The sequence below is a fragment of the Schistocerca nitens genome, chromosome 10 (assembly GCF_023898315.1).
Source record: "Schistocerca nitens isolate TAMUIC-IGC-003100 chromosome 10, iqSchNite1.1, whole genome shotgun sequence".
NCBI classification, from domain to species: Eukaryota; Metazoa; Arthropoda; class Insecta; order Orthoptera; family Acrididae; genus Schistocerca; species Schistocerca nitens.
This window is the reverse complement of record NC_064623.1, coordinates 66,369,783-66,396,517: the sequence shown is the minus strand read 5'-3', so window position 1 is coordinate 66,396,517 and position 26,735 is coordinate 66,369,783. Positions and strand designations below refer to the sequence as shown.

At 40.3% G+C, this 26,735-nt stretch overlaps 1 protein-coding gene across 3 annotated transcripts in view; it reads right to left on the bottom strand.

Moving 5' to 3' along the window:
• The window catches only part of LOC126210265 (uncharacterized), a 153,194-nt gene that overhangs the window by 26,500 nt on the left and 99,959 nt on the right, over positions 1–26,735 (bottom strand). For all 3 annotated transcript variants that reach the window (XM_049939458.1, XM_049939459.1, XM_049939460.1), the window contains 2 exons: positions 24,985–25,073; positions 4,860–5,046 (listed from right to left, as the gene is read on the bottom strand). In XM_049939458.1, coding sequence (XP_049795415.1) covers positions 4,860–5,046; positions 24,985–25,073 — 276 coding nt within the window. The remainder of the gene's footprint in view (positions 1–4,859; positions 5,047–24,984; positions 25,074–26,735) is intronic.

The window sequence follows — 26,735 nt, the reverse complement described above, 5'->3', positions numbered from 1 at the left end:
GCAGTGGCCTACTGCGCACACATGATGCTCGACACAACTGGCTGCTGTCTGTCCATGTGCAGTAATTTTGTGCCACATTGCGACGCTAATGACATCCTCGAGTTTTGTCAAAACTGCTGTGTTTTTTTTGTAAAGCTGTTATGTTTTTGTGATTCCTCCATAATTTACGAAAATCTCACTTCACCTCATTTCAAAAGGCATAAAAAAGTATTGCAATTTTCTTTATCTGCTGCATCTTTTATCAACAACAGAACCAAATACAATGCATTTTCATAGGCTGATTACACAATCAATTTCGCACAGTTCTATTGTCATGGTTTACTTTAGAATATAAATGATTCCAGATGCTGCCAATCTTTATATATGTGCTTTCTGTGCACGCACGCACGCACGCACGCACGCACGCACGCACGCACGCACACACACACACACACACACACACACACACAGAGAGAGAGAGAGAGAGAGAGAGAGAGAGAGAGAGAGATGGGGGAGCAATGTGGTGTAACCCAGTGCAATAATAACTAATAAATAGATGAAGTTCCTTATTTGTTTTGAATGAGTCAATTTGTATCTTTAGTGAAAGCCTGCCTCAAAATCAATGAGCAAATAATTGGCGACAGGTATCTATAGCAGCATGTTAATCACAACAATTAAAGGTCACAGTTTGATATATATCTGAGCACCTACACCTAATGAAATAATTCTTCTGAGCGATTCACACTTTCAACTCTGTTACTCACATAAATGAGGAATCCTGCCAGAAACTGACAACTTACAAATTACACTTTACATAATAAAAAACCATGGTGTTTTGTATTATTTTCTGTTTATGCATTTCTCACTTTTTCCTGATGATGGTTTTCATTGTCTGCAGCTAAATATAATTACAATTAAACAAATTTCAACCTGCACACTCTAATAACAAATCCCTGTATTTCAGTGTGTCAATGTAAGTGATAAACAGCTTCTTCGGTCACCTAATCTTCGCTCTCTTCTTCTACTAAACCCATTTTGTTCATTAGAAGGTGTATTCGAAAGGTATCAAATTTCTGACTGGCAGAAAACGATTCATAGATCTGGAAGTAGAGAATAGCAATTCTTTTTGAAGTAGTCTCTTCAGTATTTCCCCCACTGTCAGAAGCACTTCTGGACCGCATCTTTTGGAACAAGGAGCAGCTGGGACATCGTATTCCACAAGAGGTCTTCTGTCAATTCAAATTGTGCTCCTTTCGGGGGCATTTTCAGCTTGGGAAATAGTCAAAAATAACACAGAGTCATGCTAGGGCAGTAAGGAGCCTGAACAGCCGCAGGGATGTTGTGTCCAGTGAGGGAAGTTGGGCCTGAACATGCAGAAAGGGCAGGAGCATCAAGCGTAATGTAGCTGACAAGTTTTTTCTGCTTTCGGATCCAGTCATTTGTGCCGCACAGTGTGACGAGTGTCACGCAGGACCACCCAATAGTATTTCTTTGTGATGCTTTGCCCTCGTGGTGCATGCTCACGAAGCGCCACGTCACAAAAGTCGGAGAAAATAGTCTATGTGCAGCTGATACTGCTGTGGACCAGAAGTCCTTTTCTTGGCCTCAGGTATGTTGGACGTTCCTAATGTGAGTAGTTGTTTCATCATCTCTGACCAGGTGCTCAGAAAGTTAAGGTTATTGTTTGAATTGTCCATCACATCCCGTACGGTTTTAAGATAGCAATTCTTCTGCTCCACAGTCAGCAGTTTCGGTACTAATTTCACAGACTCTCCCCTCGTGCACAAATCATCATCAAAACTGAAGGTGCCGATCCATTCACAAGTTCTGGTACTGTGATATGGACAGTTTTTCATGATGAAAGTCTGCATTTGCTCAATGACATGTCATTTTGGTTTGCCGAAGGTCAATCTGAATGCAATTTGTCATCCGCTGATGAGCAGGCTTGAAGTGGCCTTATCACTCCTTTGTGATTAATTTGCTTGTGCCACTGTCCCAGAAATCTTGTCTCGTATTGCTGAGCTATTTGCAGAATTTGATGTAATATCGCTGTTCAGTCTGTTCTGTCATTTTACATCTTACTGGAATCTGATGAGAGCTCGCTACACATCTCCACTCCTACACTGACTACCAGCGAATAACGTCTTCTGCCAGAAGGAAAAAGCTGCAGACAGTGGACGAGTGTCCCCCACCTCATCTCCATTGAAGAAAGCTCCTCTCCTCTGTCATTTTTCGTGGGAAAGAAGAAAGTTCAAAACTTTTTGAACATTCAGTGTGTATTCGTATCACTTAATTGTTCAAATCTCAGTCCAAAGGTACCAATAAATAAACCACTTTAATTGTTTTCCTTCTTGGCTCAGGGTTTCGTGTAGCTGTTAGCTTGCTCATTGTAGTTAAAGCTGAGTCAGAACACTTAATGAGAGTTGGCACCCAATGTAACATCTGACGTATTTACCTTTCTCTTTTAATCAGCTAATCTTAGTTGATTCTCTGGAGGAAGAGGTCCTGCTAATCAGTGCCTCTGAAAGCCTGTGTGTAGGTGAGGAAAGGCTTGAATTCTTCACGCTCTGCAGCTGTTACTGTAGCAAAACAAAATAACTTCTACTCATATCATGAGAAAGCATGTCCAATACAGTAGTCTCAATTATCTGATCTTTGGTTATGTGACCTTCTGTGTTATCCGACCCTTTCACCGCGCCGACCGTGCACCAGCCGACGACAGATCAGTGACTAATGTGTTGTATGTTGATACTCAGTTCATTGTTGCCGTCTGCTACTCCTCACTCCTCAGTGCTAACTTAGATCTGTAGTGGAGTGTTGCACTTTGTTTATTGTAAAAATTTGGGGTGATGGCTTCAAAATGGAAAAAGGTGGTTGTTTCAACGGAAGAAAAACTTAAAGCTTTAAAAATAATAGACAATGGTGAAACTTTATTAAAAATGGCGCAAGACTATAACATCGGGAACACAACAGTTGGAGACTGGAAAAGGAACCGCAATGAAATTGAGAAGTGGTGTTCTCAGCGAGCATCCTCAGCTGTTTCGGAAGATCGGAAGACCATAAAAAAATGCGATTATGAAACAGTAAGTGAAGCTTTGTTCCTATGGTTTACTCAACTTAGCGATAAAGGTGTACCCATGTCGGGACCTATTTTGCAGGAAAAAGCCTTAAAGTTTCGTAACGAACTAAACGAAGGTGAACCTGATATCACAGCTAGTGTAGGTTGGCTTGATAGATGGAAGAAAAGATACGGAATTCGGCAATTTAATGTTTGTGGTGAAAAGCTTTCAGCAAATTTTGAAGCTGTTCAATTGTTTAGGAATAAACTTCACAAGGTATTGGAGAAGGAAAACTTAACAGGAAATCAAATTTTTAACTGCGACGAGACTGATCTCAATTACAAAATGTTACCGGAAAAAACATTAGTGTCAAAGGCCGAAAAGGCACCGCCAGGCTTGGATGAGGTCAGACTTTTTTAAAGAATGGTTTTTTAACGAGTTCGTGCCACAAACCGAAAAGTTTTTGAAAGCCAACAACTTGCCCCGCAAAGCACTGTTGCTTCTAGACAATGCCACTTGTCATCTTAATGAAGATGAGCTTCAAGATCAAGATATAAAGACCATGTTTTTGCCTCCAAATGTCACATCCTTATGTCAGCCTATGGACCAAGGGACCTTAGAGACACTGAAGAGAAACTACCGCAGAAACTTGCTTTCCTCTTTAATTAATGCTATGGACAAGGAAGAAGACATGCTAGAGCAGTTGTGCCGTATTAATTTGAAAGACGTAGCTTATGACGTGGCCCAATCTTGGGTGTAGTGGAGGAAAGTGAACCCAAGATTTCTCACAACGAAGGACGTAAGGCCTTAGAAACTGCTTTAAAATATGTAGAGCAACTGGAGGAAACACCATCTACCGAGGTTTTACTTCTTAAGAGACTACGTGATTTATAAAAAAAAAAAAAAAGGCGAACAGCAGGCAAACAAAAGACAATTACTAACTTCTTCACACAGTAAAAATCTAATCAGTCTAATTTTATTTGTATTGTATTATATGTTTAACTCATTTGGCCTACTTTAGTTTAATTTTTGTGTTTTTTTGTATTATTTTCGGTGTTATCTGACCTTCCCGCTTATCCGACCTTGCTGCGGCTGGTTTAGGTCGGATAATCCAGACTCTACTGTACTTCCCTTTTATAAACATATATTTCCTTGAATTGTTGTAGAGATCATTACTGTGTTTTGTGAATTTGAGTAGAACACAACTTTACATATGCCTCAAAGGCTCAACATAACCATTAAGATTACAATATACTTCATTTGTCACAAAACCATCTTGTCTTTTGTTTTCATTCTTGGAGAGTGTTGTCCTTTGAATGGCAAGCCATTGCCAAACCACGATGCCAAAATGTAAAAGGGCCTGCCCACAGCTGGTGAAGCCATTTCCTTCTCACCACAAGCTGTCATTTTCTCGTATTCCATGCCTCCCGTATAATATCGCACTTATAAAAACAAACGTCAGCGCAGAGTACACGTTACACAACTTACTTCCTACTCACTCGCATCTTTCCTTGTACTACACAAAGAGTGTGAAATGTTATTTGTCTAAACGGTATCAAACACTTCTCACTGACAGATGATTTCAACATATGGGTTATCAAAATTACTAATTTGTATTATAAACAAAAATTCTTTCTAATGATGACAGAATATTTCAGATTTCACTTTTAAAAAAAGATACTAAAACATGCACACATATTCTGTAAGCCAGATAATCTGGACTCACATAATCGGCAGTTTGCGGCATACTTTAAGAACAGCATTGGGCAGCTCTCGGAAAGAGAAAAATAGTGGTATACCAAGCTTCACAAGAAATATTACCCAATGCGTATCCGGATTCCAGGCGAGTCCGCAACCGGCGAGGAAGCCGGGCCAGCCGAAGGTGTGGGGTGTCAGGTGGTGCGAACCGGACCAGTGTGCTACCACGACGCCCAGGGAGCCAGTCGACACGGCGGCGCGTGCTGCCCGGTACGTGTTGCACACTGCCGCCTCCGGACAACCCGCCAGACTGCAACGTCGTCACATTTCGGTAAAGGTCTAGCACATCGAAACACGAGAATTTTCTTTGAATGACATAGGGCAGTGGGAAGTCTACAATATTTGATATGATAGCCAGTGACTCACAGACTCTCACAATACAATGTGACAGGTACTGTAGTCACTTTAAGACCCACGTTTTAGCGAATAACAGCTGCAGCAGATATGTAAACCAAATTTGTAGTTTCGTGTTCTCGTCTCGACAATTAGAACAGACATTTTCACTTCACACTTTTATGGTTCTCACATGCAATGAAGATAATACAACAAATACCAAAGATGCAGGAATTGCCTCCCACTCGTGAACTTCTCGACATTTTCAGGTTACTCGAGTCAGCTGATACACAAGTTATTGCACTACTTCATCACCCTGGGATCTGGTGATATTTGAAAAATACTTTAATTCTACATGTTCTCTCTGTGGAAAGGGGAAGTTCTGTTCAGTTTTAAAATATCCCACACAATGTAACAATATTATGAAAGGTTAACTGCTACTACCCATACAGTGGAGCTACTGAGTCAGAGATAGGCACATCAAAAAGACTCTCAGAAAGTGAGCTTTTGGCCAACGAGGCCTTTGTTGAAAAGTCTACAATATTTGTCCTTGTACACACACACACACACACACACACACACACAGGGCCACAGTTACTGGCTCCTAAAGCCAGACAGTAGCTTCAGCAGCCAGAGACTGTGGCCGCGCACGTGCTTGCATGCATGCATATGTGTGTGTGTGTGTGTGTGTGTGTGTGTGTGGCGGAGGGGGAGGGGGGGGGGCGCCACACGTGTGCGTGCGTGTTGTCTATTTTCCACAAAGGCCTTGTTGGCCAAAAGCTCACTTTCTGACAGTCCTTTCGTTGTGCCTATCTGTGACTCAGCATCTCCACTACCCTTTTCACAATTTTTTTTACTTTCCATCCTGGATTTTCCATTGTTTGATAGCCCAGACATTGATATCAAACCTAAAACGTCCCAAAATTCTGTACAACATTTCAGCAAAGTAGTATACAGCAGCTTCAAATGTAAGAGATTCTTCTTCGTGCAATGAGAACCGATGAAGAGAAGGTTTACAGTATTTAATGATCTGGTAGACCAAAGAAAATCTATCACTGATAGCAGCTCACCTACAAAGAGATAATACAACAGTGTGGTCACTTTAGGACTTGGATAAAGGCTAAGTAAGTTATTTTATCTCTAATAGTCTGAACAGCATAAAAGAGCAACCACAAGGAACTGCAAGAGTATTCCAGTTAACAATTATTTGGAAGGGGGGGGGGGGCAACTGTATATCTTATATCTTAGAATTGATAAATCATGTAAAGGAAACTTCCAGCTAATAGAGAAGAAATTACTGCAACAGTGTGGCCAAAACATAAAGACAAAGAACGCAAAATTTGTAAAGAAGTCTCTGTGCCGTCTGACGATCAGCTTAGGCACAAAAGCAATTATTGTTCATTCAAAAAAGTGGCTGTTTGCAATTTTTTTCCAAAAGTGTCATAATAGAGAAATGAATATTTGATGTCTTCTGCAAAACAAGCTGCTACCCTTATTTTTATATATATATAGAGAAATCCCTCGTTCCACTATGTTTATAATTGTTCTCATATTTCACAAACTGCTTTTCATCAGTTCATATATGACTAGTTTTTACCTTCCCTTTCTTTGCTACAGTTGTCCTAATGCGACTACTTGATTTTGAAATTATTTTTAGCACCAACATAAACACAAATTTACTTGCCCTTTCCACTCAACACTCACGTGGATGCTTTTATTTCTATCAATATTTGTTGTAGAAATTAACTGTTCTTCAGTGCTAACCTCAGGAGACTTCCCAAAGTGTTTTTCCACTTCCACTGCCATAGGCACAGAGTTTTACCTCCTTATACCCCCTGAAGCTGTCAACTAGTTACCACAAGGGCCACAATGTGGTGTTATCGGCAGTGTACATCAAACATAGACTTTTGGGCACAGTTCCCAATGAGTCAATGTGATATGCGATACAACATGTTGCCATAAAGGTTGTGTGACAAGACACTTATCTGTGCGACACTCGTGTTGTCTCCCCATTTCCGAGGGATGGGAGCAGGGAGTCGGGAGACAGACTGGGTGTTAATATGTTCTTTGTCTCCCTTTCTAATTGCTCGACAGATGAACATGCAGCTTACAACTGACAAGGATGAAGAAAAGTTGACATGAACATTTGCAAAAGATGCCTTGACGCAGAGATGCAACAGCAGCAAAAAATTATGTTCAAGAGGAAAAAAGGTAACATAATATTTTCTGTATGAGAGAAAGCCTCAGAGAGGACAAAAAGAAGCTACGAAGGAACTCTGTATTCCTGTGGTGTTCACAGATGCACTCAGGTGATTGCATTCAATATGGACTGAGAGTGAGACGGAAATAGTATCAGTTCCTCGAATGCGAATTCTCTCTCACAATAACCAAATGATTACTACAAGTCCCACTGCCTACGAAAGAAAATTCTGTGGCACATCAGGAATCTACTCCATACCTTAGCTTTTCCCCAAACACAACTTATTGCATGAAAAACTTAACAGTTAGCCAGGTAGTGTCATCTAAAGGATAATTTATTTTTCCCACAAAATCCACAAGCATATCGCACAGGAATGTGTGTGTGTGTGTGTGTGTGTGTGTGTGTGTGTGTGTGTGTGTGTGTGTGTTAAACACAGGTCTATAATCTTGTGCTGTCTGCACTTGCTGTAGCTCACAAACCTGTAAGAACAAAAAAATTAAAGAGTACAAATTTCAATCAAGTTTCAAGATATTTTAAACAACAGAACCCAGAAGGAAAAATGCCAGTTCCAGTTATAACATTTATTGTTTACAATTTGCTTCAACCTTAGGCCTATAAAGCGAAAACAGAAGGCCTGACCACCAAGAGAGAACAGAATATACATGGTCAGATTCCCACTCTGAGCAGATGAGAGTGACACACTTAAAATTTTGCTATCGGAACAGACACTCTTGCTTCAGACTCGCATATACACTGAAGATACTATGACAACATTGTGTAGGAAAGGCATCACAGGCACAGGAATTGCCTTCGACTCCTGCACCCCTCGGCATTTCCACTTTACTCTAGTCAGCTAGAACTGGTCACAAGCTCATTCTCTAACTGTGACCCTGTAATCAGCCGACATTTTGAAAACAATTTAACCGTACAAGTCTCTGCAGTTGCAAACTGGGAAGAAATTCCCTCAGCTGTTCGAAGATTAACAGAAAAAATTCAGTGTGTGTGTGTGTGTGTGTAATGGGCACTCTATGATGGGGTTATCTGTGTCCTGCCATATTTTAAAAGGAAAGAATGTCGATGAACTCACTAAAACTGTTGCACACAGTAGGATTAAACCTACAAAACAACACTTATGCGCCCACTCCCATCTCACTCGCATTCACTCACTCAATCAGTATTCCACACGCGTTATGACAGTGGAATACCAACGATCAAAACGCAACTAAAGTGATAGAGCAGCTAAAACAACAGCACAGGCTAATCTGACCAGCTGGCCACTTAGAAAAAACTGGGTGAGCCAGTCACATTGGCAAAACATTAAGACTATCTCCCTAAAATCTTGAGAAAAATGTTGGATGATTCAGAAAACTGTAAAATTCTAACCACATTTGTTAGAAAGTCATTTAAAATAGGTGACAGATCTCTTGGTAAATCTCTGGTCTGAAAATGAAACGAAGTCTAATAAAATGTGGTCCAGAGGGTTCTGTATGCCACACGTACCACGCATCGGAGGGTCCTCGTGCCGGAGAAGAAACCTGTGTTGTAGGGCTGTGGTCTATGTGAAGACGAGTAAGGCGTACCTCGTGCTGTCGACGTGGCTACAAAACGGTATGCTACGGCCGTGTTGAGGGCTTCACTAGATGAAGCTTACTGTCTGTCACTTCCACCCACTTATCCTTCCATTGACGCAAGACTATATCTCAACAGCGGGATGATAGCATGCAGAGGGATGGCACACTGAATGTACTGAGGATCGTGACATGCCTCCTTGGCTGCTACATTCTCCCTTTCGTTCCCCATAATATCCATTTGTCCTGGCACCCAGCAGAAAGGTATCTTCTTCCCCGACTGTTTTAGTTAGAAGAGGGTGTCCTGGATATTCCGGACTACATTATTTGCTAGGTACAAGCACTGCAGAGGATAAAGGGCACTCAGGGAATCGGAACAGACAAGTAATTTAGTACACGAATCACGTCTCATCTGCTCCAATGCCCACAAGATTGCATGTAATTTTGTGTCAAAGACAGTAAAGTCTTCACACCTGCACCTTCCAGCCAACAACAAGTAATCAACTTTCTGCAACACTCTCGTGTCATCCAACAGCGCTGGTCACAGACTTCCAGCAGACGGACCAATAATACTGTCTGGTGCAGAGGCTGCCGTTAATACCGCAACATGCACGGCTGCATTTGGACTGGTGCCGTCACCGGAAGTGTGGAGTGCCGAGCGATGGTGTCGCACAGTGTTCAGTAACTAATCGCAGATCTGCACCTACCCAGACGGCCATCGTCAGAGAGAGTGACAGTGACCAGAGGCTAGTTCCCATTCCTTCTATATTTTGGAAAGAGAGGCACAGCTGTGTTATTCTGGCATCACAGTGTGGAGAGATATCAGGTACGACTTCACACTCGGATGGCATAGAGTGACGTACTGGTCACAAATATCCTCTATCCTCACATGCTATCTGTCATACAACAGTGTGTGCCGTTTTTGAACAGGACAACGCGCATCAGCAGACGGCGAGTGTCACTACGAACCGTCTGCGTGAGGTAGAAGAACTCCTGTGGCCAGTAAGATTTCCAGAATTCTACCCGACCAAACATATGTGGGACCAGCTGGAACATAAGACTCCATCACAGTGCCAGTATATCGAGGACCAGTGGGAAGTTTACAATATTTGATACGATAGCCAGTCACTCACAGACTCTCACATTACAATGGGACTGATATTGTAGTCCCTTTAAGACCCACTTTCCCAGGTTTTGGCGAATAACAGCTGCAGTAAAGATGTAAACCAAATTTGTAGTTTTGTGTTCCTGTCTCTACAATTAGAACAGACATTCTCGTTTCACACTTATACAGTTCTCACATACAATGAGGATGATAAAACAAATACCAAAGATGCAGGAATTGCCGCCCACTCATGAACCCCTGGACATTTTCAGGTTACTTGACTCAGCTGATGCACAATTTACTGCACTACTTTGTCACCCTGGGATCTGGTGATATTTGAAAAATACTTTAATTCTACATGTTCTCTCTGTTGAAAGGGGAGGTTCTGTTCAGTTTTAAAATATCCCACACAATGTAAAAATATTATGAAAGGATAACTGCTACTCACCACACAGTAGAGCTACTGAGTCAGAGAAAAGCACACAGGGTGTATACGTGCACAAAGAAAAAAAATTCCCGGATTTTTATCGGATTTCCCAGTTAAAAATACACTTTCTCCCGGGTGAAAATACACTTATTCCGTGTTAAGTGACAGTATACTCTTCTTGGTACAGTAAAACTCATCAATTCTTTGAATGTTTATGTTTTTATATAGCGACGTTTTGAAAGACCTTTGATGTGCAGCAACATGTACGCTGCATATTTCCGTATTACAAAGGTATAAAGTTGAATTCCACCAAACACCACATGTCACTTTCCGAAGCATTGAACTCGAGATTGCGAGGTGCTTTTGTAAGCCAGTCATAGCTCATTGTCATGTGATCTCGCCAGCTGATGACAGCACGGACACATGATGTAGTAGGCCAATAGCAAGATCACTCTTTAAGTAGCGCGAACACACAAATAAGAAAAGTTAATGGTTTAAATTAATATACAGAGCATTCACATATAATATTGGTCTCTAATATTAATAAGCTGGAAGAGAAGCTAAGCATCCACATATAATGTTGATCTTTTTGCGCGTGTTACATTTTAAGATTTATATGATTAATGTGCCAGTACAATTTTTAATAGCAACCTAAATGTTTGATATTGTGGGCTCGAAATTCTTCTAAATGGTCGTCCTCAAAGAGCTGATTTTTAAATGAGAGTGAAACGTTTTGTGATTTAAGTAATTCATCATACATTCTCGCGCATAGTTCATCTTGCGTAAAAGGAAATTTGGTTTGAATGTAACGCTTTTCCAACAACCATTCACAATATTTTCCTGCGACCTGTTAGAAATAGGTTCGTTTCCAGTTGGAAGAGAGTGCCAGATAATAGGCGGCACCCCGCTTACGCAGCTATGATGATGCAGGAAGTCCATATGTTCGTATGTGTGAAACATTAAAAGATCTTAAATTATGTCATACAAGAAACAAGACATCAGAGGATAGTTCAAGAGCATCGGAATTTCGCGAACCATGCGAAAATGCATAAGTCGGCTTAAAATGCACATTCATACATCCAGATTCGTATGTAAATTTTCTTCGAGTACCAGTACTGTATTATCTCATGTTTGGTTCTTTATTATGGCATAATGCCATGCGTGCACTTGAAATGCAGCGAACAGTTGAAACTAGCCAATGTGCGAAATTAAACACTTCGTTTCAAATAAAACGGAAAAGATTAATGAAAGCCAAATCTCTTTAGCAAACCGACAAAAATAAAATCTGCAAGGCGATTAATGCTTGACTGTCAGGAAGGTGGAAATAAAATCTAAAACTAATAACATATTTTAGACTTCTGTAATTATGCAAAAGTATTTTAATTCATTTGATAACTCCCGGCCGCAAAAATCCGTTTGTTATCATTTAACGTGAGAGCAATAAACTAAGAGGAAACAACAAAATCACTGAACATAAACACAGGTCACGTGGAGACAATCCATCTCCCTACCACAACTCAGACTGTTCTGGGCATCAGCGCAAGATTTACTATATTTCCGAACTGTGGCAATATTAAGTAGTGGCGCACAGCCATACTTCTGTAACCAGAAGCGAAAGAAAGTATTCCTTAACACTCCCTGAAGCTGTCGACTAGTTACCACAAGGGCCACAATGTGGTGTTATCGGCAGTGTACATCAAACATTGACTTTTGGGCACAGTTCCCAACGAATCAATGTGATATGCGATACAACATGTTGCCATAAAGGTTGTGTGACAAGACACTTATCTGTGCGACACTCGTGTTGTCTCCCCATTTCCGAGGGATGGGAGCAGGGAGTCGGGAGACAGACTGGGTGTTAATATTTTCTTTCTCCCCCTTCCTAATTGCTCGATAGATGAACACGCAGCTTATAATTGACACAAGGATGAATGCCTGGACACAGAAAGAATACAGCAGCAAAAAATTATGTTCGAGAGGAAAAAAGGTAACATAATATTTTCTATATGAGAGAAAGCCTCAGAGAGGACAAAAAGAAGCTACGAAGGAGCTCTGTACTCCTGTGGTGTTCACAGATACACTCAGGCGATTGCACTCAATACGGATTGAAAATGAGACAGAAATAGTATCAATTCCTCGAATGCGAATTCTCTCTCACAATAACCAAATGATTACTACAAGTCCCACTACCTATTAAAAAAAACTCTGTGGCACATCAGGAATCTACTTCATACCTTAGCTTTTCCCCAAACACAACTTATTGTACGAGGAACTCAGCAGTTTGCCAGTTTACGGTCATCTAAAGGATCATTTATTTTTCCCACAAAATCCACAAGCATATCGCACAGGAGTTATTTTGTGTGTGTGTGTGTGTGTTTTTAAACACAAGTTTATAATCTTGTGCTGTCTGCACTTGCTGCATCTCACAAACTTGTATTAACAAAAAAAATAAGAAGCACAGATTTCAATCAACTTTCAGGATATTGAAAACAACAAAACCCAGAAGAAAAAATGTCAGTTCCAGTTATAAAATTTATTGTTTACAATCTGCTTCAACATTAAACTTATATAATGAAAAGAGAAGGCCTGACCCCCAACAGAGAACAGAATATACATGGTCAGATTCCCACTCTGACAAGATGAGAGTGACACACTTAAAATTTTGCAATCAGAACAGACATTCTCTCCTCAAACTCGCATATACACTGAAGATACTCTGAAAACATAGTGTAGGAAAAGCATCACAGGCACGGGAATTGTCTCAACTCCTGCACCCACTGCCATTTCCACTTCACTCTAGTCAGCTAGAACCGGCCACAAGCTCATTCTCTACCTGTGACCCTATAATCAGCCGACATTTTGAAAACTACTTAACCGTACAAGTCTCTCATATAAAAGACAAGATTTCCATCTGTTTTAAAACATTCCAGACAATTGTAAACAAAGCATTTAAACCTAATTAAGAAACGCCTAGTAGTTCACCGGCTGGCTACATACATACACGTAGTGTAAGTGTAGTGACATTAATTCACTCACACGAAGAACTGAAATCTCTGCAGCTGATACCTTGCTTGAGAAAAATTATGAAGATTTCTAATAAGTATCATATAAGAACAACCAAATAGCTGTACGAACTACTACAAGTAATAGGATGCTCTGCACGACAGGGTACGGAATTTGGCAAAATTATATTTTGCGATATTTCCCACAAGCATTAAATCTACAAAAATTTTTGTATAATATCATTGATTCTCAGATTACTTGTACATTTTCCCTTCTTAACTATTACTACGTTAGGCAATATAGTTTTCTTTAGGTAACTGTTTTCTCTACTTGGAAACGACATAAATGTGCCAGTGAATCGAAGTTATTTTTGCTCGTGCATTTATAGATGACAATCGACAACCCGCCTCCCCCTTTACACACACACACACACACACACACACACACACACACACACACACACACACACACATTCTGGGTTTCGTATTATCTCATCTGAGGTTCTGCTCAGGGAACACATAGCAGGCAGGGTTTGTCAGTGGAAATTGTAATGTGACAGCAACTGCTGCATGGAGCCACCTGCACCATTGCCAGAGAAGAGGCAGCATGGGTTTTGAGGCACAACCTCCAGGACCACAATACATATAGGAATAGGCTGTAAGAACAGTGTAGTTTGGGAACTATTTGATTTGGTGGTATGAAATAAATAAAAGAGTGAAACCCTTCATCTGACCATCTTATTAATCAAAACATAAGATTTCAAAATTATATATAAGGGCAGCTGCTGCAGTTGCAAACTGGGAAGAAATTCCCCCAGAATGGTGTATGTATAGTCTGCTATTCGAAGACTCTCAGAGAAAATTCAGTGTGTGTGTGTGTGTGTGTGTGTGTGTGTGTGTAATGAGCATTCTATGACGAGATTATCAGTGTACGGACATATTTTAAAACGAAAGAATGTGGATGATCTCACTAAAACTATTGCACACAGTGAGGATGAAACCTACAAAACAACACTTATGCACTCACTCCTGCCTCACTCGCATTCACTCACTCAATCAGTATTCCACACGCGTTATGACAGTGGAATACCAACGATCAAAACGCAACTAAAGTGATAGAGCAGCTAAAACAACAGCACAGGCTAATCTGACCAGCTGGCCACTTAGAAAAAACTGGGTGAGCCAGTCACATTGGCAAAACATTAAGACTATCTCCCTAAAATCTTGAGAAAAATGTTGGATGATTCAGAAAACTGTAAAATTCTAACCACATTTGTTAGAAAGTCATTTAAAATAGGTGACAGATCTCTTGGTAAATCTCTGGTCTGAAAATGAAACGAAGTCTAATAAAATGTGGTCCAGAGGGTTCTGTATGCCACACGTACCACGCATCGGAGGGTCCTCGTGCCGGAGAAGAAACCTGTGTTGTAGGGCTGTGGTCTATGTGAAGACGAGTAAGGCGTACCTCGTGCTGTCGACGTGGCTACAAAACGGTATGCTACGGCCGTGTTGAGGGCTTCACTAGATGAAGCTTACTGTCTGTCACTTCCACCCACTTATCCTTCCATTGACGCAAGACTATATCTCAACAGCGGGATGATAGCATGCAGAGGGATGGCACACTGAATGTACTGAGGATCGTGACATGCCTCCTTGGCTGCTACAGTCTCCCTTTCATTCCCCATAATATCCATTCGTCCTGGCACCCACCAGAAAGGCATCTACTTCCCCGGCTGTTTTGGTTAGAAGTGGGTGTCCTGGATATTCCAGAATACATTATCTGCTAGGTACAAGCACTGTAGAGGATAAAGGGCACTCGGAGAATCAACAGACAAGTAATTTAGTACACGAATCATATCTCATCTACTCCAATGACCACAAGATTGCATGTAATTTCATGTCGAAGACAGTAAAGTCTTTAGTTAGTCAGACATTAGGACATAAACAGGGAAAACAACAGAACAACCAATGGTGTCCCCCTGTTTCAACTCATCTGTAAAGATAGCTGTAAAGTTGTGGTGCTCAGTTAAAATGTCCTTAAATAATGTATTACAAACACATGCAGGACTGCAACTGTTCCGTATGGCTAAAATTACTCTGTGCCTCTGTAATAACCAGGATGGCTGTGGAAACCCTGGATTAGGGGTTGTACTTGCTCCACACCACGTGATTCCAGCACATGCTGCATGCAGAGACAATTCAAATTAAAGCACTTCCCAATGTCACAGCAATAAGTTGCTTTTTCCTTTTTTCAAGTTTTAAGAGACTATTTCACTTTCCCCCTTGGCTGTTTTGCAATCAGTGTCCCTTATACCACACCATCATCTTATTTCGGCGCTGTGCTATTTTCGAGAGCTACTCCTATCATCGTAATTTACACAAATGTTTGTCTGTCATATTGATACATACCCAGGAAGGGGGGTGGGGGACACTCAGATGTCAGTGTTACATCATACACGTGCAACATGTAAGTAACTAGAGTTGCTTTTCCCTGTGACTGATAGAATGGCCACTAAGAGCGCATTAGTATCGACTGTGTTTAGTGTCGTTTCAGGTTCGGCAGAATATATAACAGACATAAACAGTGTCAGACGCAAGTGGTAACTGTGAAGACACGGAGATGCTACATACCTACATACTCGTGAGAGATCGTGTTATCGGCACCTGACCGTTTGAAACGGGCCTCATTGTAGGTCTCCGTATGTTCTGCTGGTCAAGTTGTACGGTATCAAGACTTGTGGGACATTCAAATGTGGCAGTGGCCCAATGTCAGATTCGATAGGAACGTGAGGGCAGGCATACTCGTTGTCAACATTCAGGTTGACCGCATCTGACCGCCACAAAGTAGGACTGCGGTATTCGCACCGAGCACATCGTAACACATTCACATCTGCACCTTCGACCTGACAACAGGTAATAAACCTTCAGCAACACTCTCATCTCATCCTACCAGCAGCTGGATTAGCTAATATTGTCTGGTGCAGAGGCTGCCATTAACACCACAACATGCACGGCTGCATTTGGACTGGTGTCGTGACCGGAAGTGTGGAGTGCCGAGCGATGGTGTCGCACAGTGTTCAGTGACTAATCGCAACGGCCATCGTCAGAGAGAGTGACAGTGACCAGAGGGTAGTTCCCATTCCTTCTATGTTTTGGAAAGAGAGGCACAGCTGTGTTACTCTGGCATCACAGTGTGGAGTGATATCAGGTACGACTTCACATTCGGATGGCACAACAGTACGTCACGAATATCCTCTATCCTCATATGCTACCTGCCATACAAAAATAGTGTGCTGTTTTTCAACAGGACAACGTGCATCAAGACACGGCGAGTGTCACTACGAACCGCCTGCGTGAGGTAGAAGAACTGCTATGGCCAGTAAGATTTCCAGAATTCTACCAGACAGAACGAGTGTGGGACCAGCTTTTGGCAACGAGGTCTTTGCTGAAAAGTACACACACACACACACACACACACACACACACACAAAAAAAATCGCGCACGGACGCAAGGCCACATCCGCTGGCTGCTGAAGCCGGGCAGCAACTTCAGCAGCCAGAGACTGTGGTCGCACGCGCGCGCGTGTGCATGCACTCTGTGTGTGTGTGTGTGTGTGTGTGTGTGTGTGCGTGCGAGGGGGAGTGGTGGTGGTGGTGGTGGTGGTGAGGGGGCACGGGTGTACGTGCTTGTTGTCTATTTTCCACGAAGGTCTTGTCGGCTAAAAGCTCACTTTCCGACAGTCCTTTTGCTGTGCCTGTCTGTGACTCAGCATCTCCACTACATGTTGAGTAGCCACAACCCTTTTCATATTTTTTTTTACTTTCCATCCTGGATTTTCCATTGTTTGATATCCCAGACATTGATACCAAACCTAGAACGTCCCAAAATTCTGTGCAACATTTCAGCGAAGTACTATACTGCAGCTTCAAATGCAAGAGATTTATCATCGTGCAATGAGAACCAATGAAGATAAGGTGTACAGTATTTGATGATCTGGTAGACCAAAGAAAATCTATCACTGACAGTAGCTCCCCTACAAAGAGAGAATACAACAGCGTGGTCACTTTAGGACTTGGATAAAGGCTAAATAAGTTATTTTATCTATAATAATCTGAACAGCAGATTCTATGTAAAGCGCAACCACAGGGAACTGCAAGAGTATTCCAGTTAACAATTATTTGGAGGGCGGGGCGGGGCAGGGCGGGGGGCACTGAATATCTTAGAATTGATAAATCATGTAAAGGAAACTTCCAGCTAATAGAGAAGAAATTACTGCAGCAGTGTGGCCAAAACATAAAGACAAAGAATGTGAAATTTGTAAAGAAGTCTCTGTGCCGTCTGACGATCAGCTTAGGCACAAAAGTAGTTATTGTTCATTCAAAGAAGTGGCTGTTTGCAATTTTTTTCCTTCACTGATATTTTATAAATAAGTGTCATAATAGAGAAATGAATATTTGATGTCTTCTGCAAAACAAGCTGCTACCCTTATTTTTATATATATAGAGAAATCCCTCGTTCCACTATGTTTATAATTGTTCTCATATTTCACAAACTGCTTTTCATCAGTTCGTATATGACTAGTTTTTAAATTCCCTTTCTTTGCTACAGTTGTCCTAATGCGACTACTTGATTTTGAAATTATTTTTAGCACCAACATAAACACAAATTTACTTGCCCTTTCCACACAACACTCACGTGGATGCTTTTATTTCTATCAAGATTTGTTCCAGAAATCAATTGTTCTTCAGTGCTAAGCTCAGGAGATTTTCCAAAGTGGTTTCCCACATCCACTGCCATAGGCACAGAGCTTTACCTCCTTAACCCCCCCTGAAGCTGTCGACTAGTTACCACAAGGGCCACAATGTGGTGTTAGTGGCAGTGTACATCAAACATTGACTTTTGGGCACAGTTCCCAATGAGTCAATGTGATATGCGATACAACACGTTGCCATAAAGGTTGTGTGACAAGACACTTATCTGTGCGACACTCGTGTTGTCTCCCCATTTCCGAGGGATGGGAGCAGGGAGTCGGGAGACAGACTGGGTGTTAATATGTTCTTTGTCTCCCTTTCTAATTGCTCGACAGATGAACATGCAGCTTACAACTGACAAGGATGAAGAAAAGTTGATGTGAACATTTGCAAAAGATGCCTTGACGCAGAGATGCGACAGCAGCAAAAAATTATGTTCGAGAGGAAAAAAGGTACCAGAATATTTTCTGTACGAGGGGAAGCCTCCGAGAGGATGAAAAAAAGATAACTAGGAACTCTGTACTTCTGTGGTGCAATCAGGCGATTGCACTCAATACGGATTGACAGTGAGACGGAAACAGTATCAATTCCTCGAATGCAAATTCTCTCTCACAATAACCAAATGATTACTACAAGTCCCACTGCCTAGGAAAAAAAACTCTGTGGCACATCAGGAATCTACTCCATACCTTAGCTTTTCCCCAAACACAACTTATTGTATGAAAAACTTAACAGTTAGCCAGGTAGTGTCATCTAAAGGATCATTTGTTTTTCCCACAAAATCCACAAGCATATCGCACAGGAATGTGTGTGTGTGTGTGTGTGTGTGTGTGTGTGTGTGTGTGTTAAACACAGGTCTATAATCTTGTGCTGTCTGCACTTGCTGTAGCTCACAAACCTGTAAGAACAAAAAAATTAAAGAGTACAAATTTCAATCAAGTTTCAAGATATTTTAAACAACAAAATGCAGAAAAAAAAATGACAGTTCCAGTTATAAAATTTATTGTTTACAATTTGCTTCAACCTTAGGACTATAAAGCGAAAAGAGAAGGCCTGACCACCAAGAGAGAACAGAATATACATGGTCAGGTTCCCACTCTGACCAGATGAGAGTGACACACTTAAAATTTTGCAATCAGAACAGACATTCTTGCTTCAAACTCGCATATACACTGAAGATACTATGAAAAGAGAGTGTAGGAAAAGCATCACAGGCACAGGAATTGCCTTCGACTCCTGCACCCCTCGGCATTTCCACTTTACTCTAGTCAGCTACAACTGGTCACACGCTCATTCTCTACCTGTGACCCTGTAATCAGCCGACATTTTAAAAACAATTTAACCGTACAAGTCTCTCATATAAAAGACAAGATTTCCATCTGTTTTAAAATATTCCAGACTATTATAAACAAAGCATTTAAACCTAATTATGAAACACCTAGTAGTTCACCGGCTGGCTACATACATACACATAGTGTAAGTGTAGTGACATTAATTCACTCACACGAAGAACTGCAATCTCTGCAGCTGATAGCCTGCTTGAGAAAAATTATGAAGATTTCTAATAAGTATCATATAAGAACAACCAAAAAGCTGTAGGAACTACTCCAAGTAATAGGATGCTCTGCTCGACAGGGTAAGGAATTTGGCAAAAAACGAGTAAGGAGGACCTCGTGCTGTCGACGTGGCTGCAAGAAGGTATGCTATGGCTGTGTTGAGGGCTTCACTAGATGAAGCTTACTGTCTGTCGCTTCCAGCCATTTATCCTTCCATTGACAGAAGACTGTATCTCAACAGCGAGATGATAGCATGTGGGGGGGATAGTACACTGAATGAACTTAGGATTGTGACATGCCTCCTTGGCTGCTACATTCTCCCTTTCGTTCCCCATAATATCCATTTGTCCTGGCAACCAGCAGAAAGGCATCTTCTTCCCTGACTGTTTTAGTTAGAAGAGGGTGTCCTGAATATTCCGCATTACATTATTTGCTAGGTACAAGCACTGTAGAGGATAAAGGGCACTCAGGGAATATTAACAGACAAGGAATTTAGTTCACGAATCACGTCTCATCTGCTCCAACGCCCACAGGATTGGATGTAATTTCGTGTCAAAGACAGTAAAGTCTTCACATCTGCACCTTCCAGCCGACAACAAGTAATCAACTTTCTGCAACAGACTTCCAGCAGACGGACCAGTAATAATGTCTGGTGCAGAGGCTGCCGTTAACACCACAACATGCACGGCTGCATTTGGACTGGTACCGTGACCAGAAGTGTGGAGTGCCGAGCGATGGTGTCGCACCCTGTTCAGTGACTAATCGCAGATCTGCACTAACCCAGACGGCCATCGTCAGAGAGAGTGACAGCGACCAGAGGGTAGTTCCCATTCCTTCTATGTTTTGGAAAGAGAGGCACAGCTGTGTTACTCTGGCATCACAGTGTGGAGAGACATCAGGTATGACTTCACATTCGGATGGCACAACCGTACATCACGAATATCCTCTATCTTCGTATGCTATCTGTCATACAACAACAGAATGTGCCGTTTTTCAACAGGACAACGCGCACCAGCACACTACGAACCGTCTGTGTGAGGTCGAAGAACTCCTGTGGCCAGTAAGATTTCCAGAATTGTACTCGATAGAATGTGTGTGGGACCAGCTCGAACATAAGACTCCATCACAGTGCCAGTATATCGAGGACCAGTTACGACAACAGTGGGGCAGCTTGCCTCGGGAATGGATACAAAGTCTTTAAGACATCCTTCAGATCAGAAGGAGTGCACGCGTCTGAGCCACAGCGGGTGTAATGTCACACTGATAACTGGCTCATACTGCCAAGTCCTTTGTGAATTTCACCAGGTAGTCTATGTAAGCACTGTCGTAGAAGATGCAGACAAAAATGAGGTTCTGTACCTGTCGAGAATTTAAAATGACATTACTCCCAAAGTGCCATTAGTATGAAAACATAAAAACTCGTAATATGTTGCACAGTACATTGTTCTACATAGGCTTATATGACACAGTCCACTCTAAAGTGAACAGTTATTCAAAGGTACACTGACAGGCAGTCACCACTGCCGGCTGATTGCACCTATTGAGATATGCAGGGGTGCTGTGCCACACTATTATGCATCTTTCGTCAGCACATTTAACATGTCTCTTGCCTTGCACAGGCTTCCATCATTTCATATAGTAAGTCATTCTGTAAAAATGAGATCCAAGCATTAATAACAAATATTTCAAGTGGCGAAATTTAAAAGTTTCACAAGCTCGATAAAGTTGTCAGCTGTCATAAAATTGCGAACTATCTGATCACTTATTTGCTATGAATATATTGCTCCATTTCATCAAATACTAGGTTGAAATTCTGCAAAATCCTCATGCTATGTAATTATGTTTGTTCAATATACTTTACTGCTCTCGTTTAGCATGTGTGTATACGTCCATTTCCCTGTGTGCATCTGTAACACACGGTTTCTTGCTTGTATGTCATATTTTTAGGGCTTCACCAGCCTCTGAAGTAGCATGGGCAGCCTCTTTCTAATGTTTTGCCACTGTGGGATCACTGCTTCCAGTCAATCTAGTGGGCTCTATACAAAATTTCCATCACAGTTAATTTTCCAGATCCTGAACCAACTGAACCTCTTGTCAAGTCCTGGCACCTACAAAATTAACTGTGAAATTTTTTAGAGGTCAGACAGCATGTAATTTGAACACCACACTTGATGAGGATACTAGGCTGACAGAGCAATAATCCCACAATGGCCACACATTAAAAAGGACTGCCCAGGCTGTATCACAGGCCAGCAAAGCCTTAGAAATTTACATAAAATCAAGAAACCAAGAGTTATGGATGCACTTGAAGAGATGGAAACAGACAAGCATGCTAAAAGAAAGTATACAATGTACTGAATGAACAAACAGAATTATGTAACATGAAGTTTTTACAGAATTTCAACCAAATACTTGACGAACTGGAGCAGTACAAGCATAGCAAGTAAATGGCCAGATAGTATACAATTACATGTATTTTATTAAGCTACAGCTTACAACTTCTTCAAGTTTGTGAAAGTTTTAAATTTCAGTGCTTGAAATATTTGTTTTTAATGGTTTGACCTCATTTTTAAAGAGTGACATATTATATGAAATGATGGAAGTCCAAACATATGTCTGTGTAAGTGAAACTAAACACTTATAAGATCTTAATGTTAAATGTGTCAACCAAAGATGTATTACGGTGGGGCGCAAAGCCCAGCAGACACTGATAGGTGCCATCAGCTGGGCAGTGGTGACTGTTGGAATATCTTTAATAGCTGCTCACTGTAGACTGGACAGTGTCTAACCATCGAATGTAGAGCAATGTGTTGTGTGGTATTGAGTCACAGCACATCATATCATGCCTATGTTGAGTAAGAGATGTAACAGACAGAAGTAGTTAAAACATATTTTGGAAACAAAACTGTAGTTATTGTGATTATTACAACTATCATTAATAATTGTTAATTAGTTTATTAATGTGAATGGAAAGTAAGATTTTAAACAAATATTGTTAAGTCTATTAAATGAGCACTCATTAGTGTCAGAATTGTGGTTGTTCAGAGAAATTATACTCTGAGGAGAATTTTGAAATGTAGAACTAGCCATTTCATGCGATTGGGAAAACAAGAAACATTTTACGATAATTCTGTTATTTACAGAGGGAGTTTTTTGATATTTATGGAGTTACTAAATTTATTCATTTAGTAAATTGTTCATAAAAGCTGTTAAGCTGTGATTGATCAAATGCAAAAGATGTGGGACTGCATGGTTTAATACTAGTACCAGATTGACCATGATGTATATCAGTCAATTAGAGGACAGTAGGTCTGCATGTATTTTATGGGCTAAAGAATTGCTTTGTTTAGTCCAAAGGATTCAGTTCAGAGCTCCGCCATCATTATGTTCTGATGCAGATACAAGGAGCTCTGAATAGATGTGTTAATTTCGTGGAACAATGATTAAAACTTGACCTTTGAGTGCAGCATAGTGGACCTGAATGTGTGAGAAAAACAAAATCACAAAACTCCAATTTTAATATGTAAACTGTGACCAAAATTTGCATGGCATATTATTCAAGCTGTGACAGCAACCTGAACATTTGTGGTGGTCAAACTGTGTAATATTTGAGCAAGCATTCTGTCACAGATAATCTGTTTCATAATGCTGTTGGTAACGGGTTTAGTTAATTACCATAAGCTGGCTATTACGAGTGACTGTGATTGTGTGTAAGTGTTTAAACTAGAACTTAAGATCAGTATGAGCTTGGGAACATTTTTGTATCAAACAAGTGCCAATAAATCTAAGTTTTCACTCACAAACTACCTTTTACTCATTTGCTCAGTTAATGTGATACTGAAGACATTTTTGCAGCCATTGGATCCATATAATGCTACTAATTCTACTACAGCTTTTCCAGTATAGAAACACCTTGTGTTTTTGAGAGAGAAGGCAAGTGGACCAGACTGCAGAAGAAGTAATCACCCTGAGGTAAGTGAATATTATTTCTGTAGGACGAGTGCTAGTAACTGCGACACTGCAATATGTTATAAATTTTTATGTTCACACACATATGCCATTTTGGCAGTAATGTTGTTTTAAAGTATTATAAATAAATATTTTATTTAGCAAGTTTTATAAATTTCACAAACCAGTGTGTAGGTGTACTATTACAATTGGAGCACATTCCCAGTATGTCGACGAGACTAATGTGTATTTATATTTCTGGGAGACCTGAGAAACTGAGGTTGATGGCTAGTTACTATTGAAAGTGGTCGCAAAATAACTATTTTACATCAAGAAATCTTGGTTTCTAACACTATAGAATAACCTTTAGATATTGTCTGAGCAGAGACATGTTCTAGTCCACACCTCAGACTACTAAATTTTAACTGAAATATTGGACACACAGCCCCACATAGGAACACATACCATACTATAAGACAACATGTCGAAAACCTAGGCACTGCGGAAGACATTTATTTCACAGTTGGCACCAGTGCAATCTCCAGTTGCAGTTGGCACCACTACACCTGTGCCAGTCCATTAGTTTTCAAAGAGCCGATAACATTCCTAGTGGAAACAATAGTACAGAACAAGAGTACAGATTTTTATGAAGGATTAACCTGACGTCAGCACAAAAAAAAAAAAAAGAAGAAGAAGAAGAAGAAGAAGAAAAAGAAGAAGAAGAAGAAGAAGAAGCAGCAGCTTGTGATTTTCTTAGAGCAAACGAAACTTAACATAATCAAAGCTCTCAAAATCCATGTCAACTATTACAAAAGAAAGGTCAAGTGCTCAGAAATGTTGTTAATGTGAGTTGCAATTGTGTTCCACAATTCTACAATGAACTGACAACACTGACAGGTGCCAATAACTCTGTGAGCTTCCTCAAAAACCGTATTTATGACCCCCTCTGCAAAACAAATGTTACAGACACTATCCTCCCCAAAGTCGTATTTCATTATTTATTTAATATTTTAACTTTCTTCTGTCACATTTCGAGACAAGTTTATTCCACCACTGCCATCTGTTATATCTCGCAGCCTCTTACAAGAGAAGGATGAGATGCTTATTTGAAAATCACAGTAACAATCTAAAGTCATTAAAATGTACAAATTTTGCAGCACTTTGAAAAGAAATCATCCAGTATTTTTATTTTCTAATCGACCAAAAAATAATCAGTTTTCTTCTTTCTGTACAAAGATATTTTGTGATCAGAACTACACACTACGAAATTTGCCTACAGTGTTTTACCAGTACTGACCTGTTCCAACTAGCTGTTCCCGGACACAGGCACATAGTTACACCTCTGGCGTAGTAATCCTGTGCGGCATCCACGAAGTTGTAATCGGCCTGCAACCAAGTGCAAGGAAGAAACAAACTGCAATGAAATATAAAAATGACTGCTTGCTAAGGGTCACAGCTGCAGATGTAAATGAAAACTCTCACACTACTGAGAATGAAGGTCTCTTCTTCAGGTGAAAGTGGAAGAGCACTGACGACCTTTGTCCTTTGGCATGACCTACCCTTCTGCCCCTCCCTTTTCAGGGTGGCTACTCAAACTTGGAAAAAAATTCCTGGTGTGAGGAGGAAGACAGTGTAATAATGAATTTTCTTTTTTTCTCAGCTGAGCTGTATATCAGCCATAAGCAGTTGTTTAGCTGCAGTTTTTAAATGTCAATAATTTATATGGAATAATATTCATATAATTAACACACTATGAGATATTAAGTATTTTAAAATTTGTGATTTATAAAACTCAATTTTAATGCTTGGTTAAAAATGCAGACTTCCCTGAGATTTTACAAAATTTCTGAAAGTCCCTTAGGTTTACCTAATTTTTTTTTCCTGGTAAAATTTAATTCCCTGAGAATTCCAGGTTTTCCAGAAGAATCGCCATCTTGCTTTTAACCTATCTCTCTCTCATCCCTGACATAGAAACTGTCAGTTCCGAAATCTACAATAGTGGTTTGAACTTTCAAATTATTCCGTCAGCAGTACTGAAGCTACACCTCCCTGAAGTAAGAATGTCTGGTTAACACTAACACCTTGTCGAGACTGATACATAAATAAATATACCATGTCATAAGTGTGTGAAATATACAAATTTTTCTACAAAATGTATTGTTATAGACCCTTACAAAAAGAATGCATTGGGCTTGGCTGATGACAAGGGCAAAAATATTTTGTATATAAGCATTTTATTTAAGGAAATATTCAAAATTTAAGATTCAGGAAAACTACACACACTTAAAAACAAATATTTGTTTTAGGACTAATATACCTCACCTCCAGGCCCTGTTTCTCTACAATGCAAAAAGCATTATGTCTCCAGGAAATACTGCTATTCAAAACTGTAATCATCATAAAAAAAACACACCCTATTAAACTGTATAATGTAAACCTTTCAAAAATCCACTGCTACCATCGTTCTTCTGTATCCAAAAATGTAACCTTTACTAGAAAAACATGGTAGTTAGATAACCAGCACATAATCAAAATAACCAGTTATCTAATGCATGAAAGTACTGCTTAAAATTCCATCATGTCATTATTGAATATGCAGTTGTCCTGTAGTTAAACATTTCATAAAAACCTCCTTACAGTCACTGTTCAGCATGCACACAGTAATATCTTGTAGTTGCCTACAGTTAATCGGTACAGAATGTTTGCAGTCGCACCACAGGGACATAGTCACAAATAGTGGAGTCTCAGCAAATCACTAGAATAGAGTCAGAATAAGTATTACAAATTGGCATTCATATATTTAGGATACACTCAGTGGAGATTATGTACGGTGCTGACCTTAACAAACTATGAAAACTGAGACAAACTTATCTAGGTACTAGCGATAGGAGGAACCGACTGGTTGAAAACGAAACTGGTATATCAGTTCTGAATACAGTGTATGCTTCTATATTTGTTTGGTCTCAGACACAGCAGCAATGCTAAAATTTTTGTTTTTGAATAAACCTTTATTTAAAAAAATAGGCAATTTGTATGTATAATATTTCC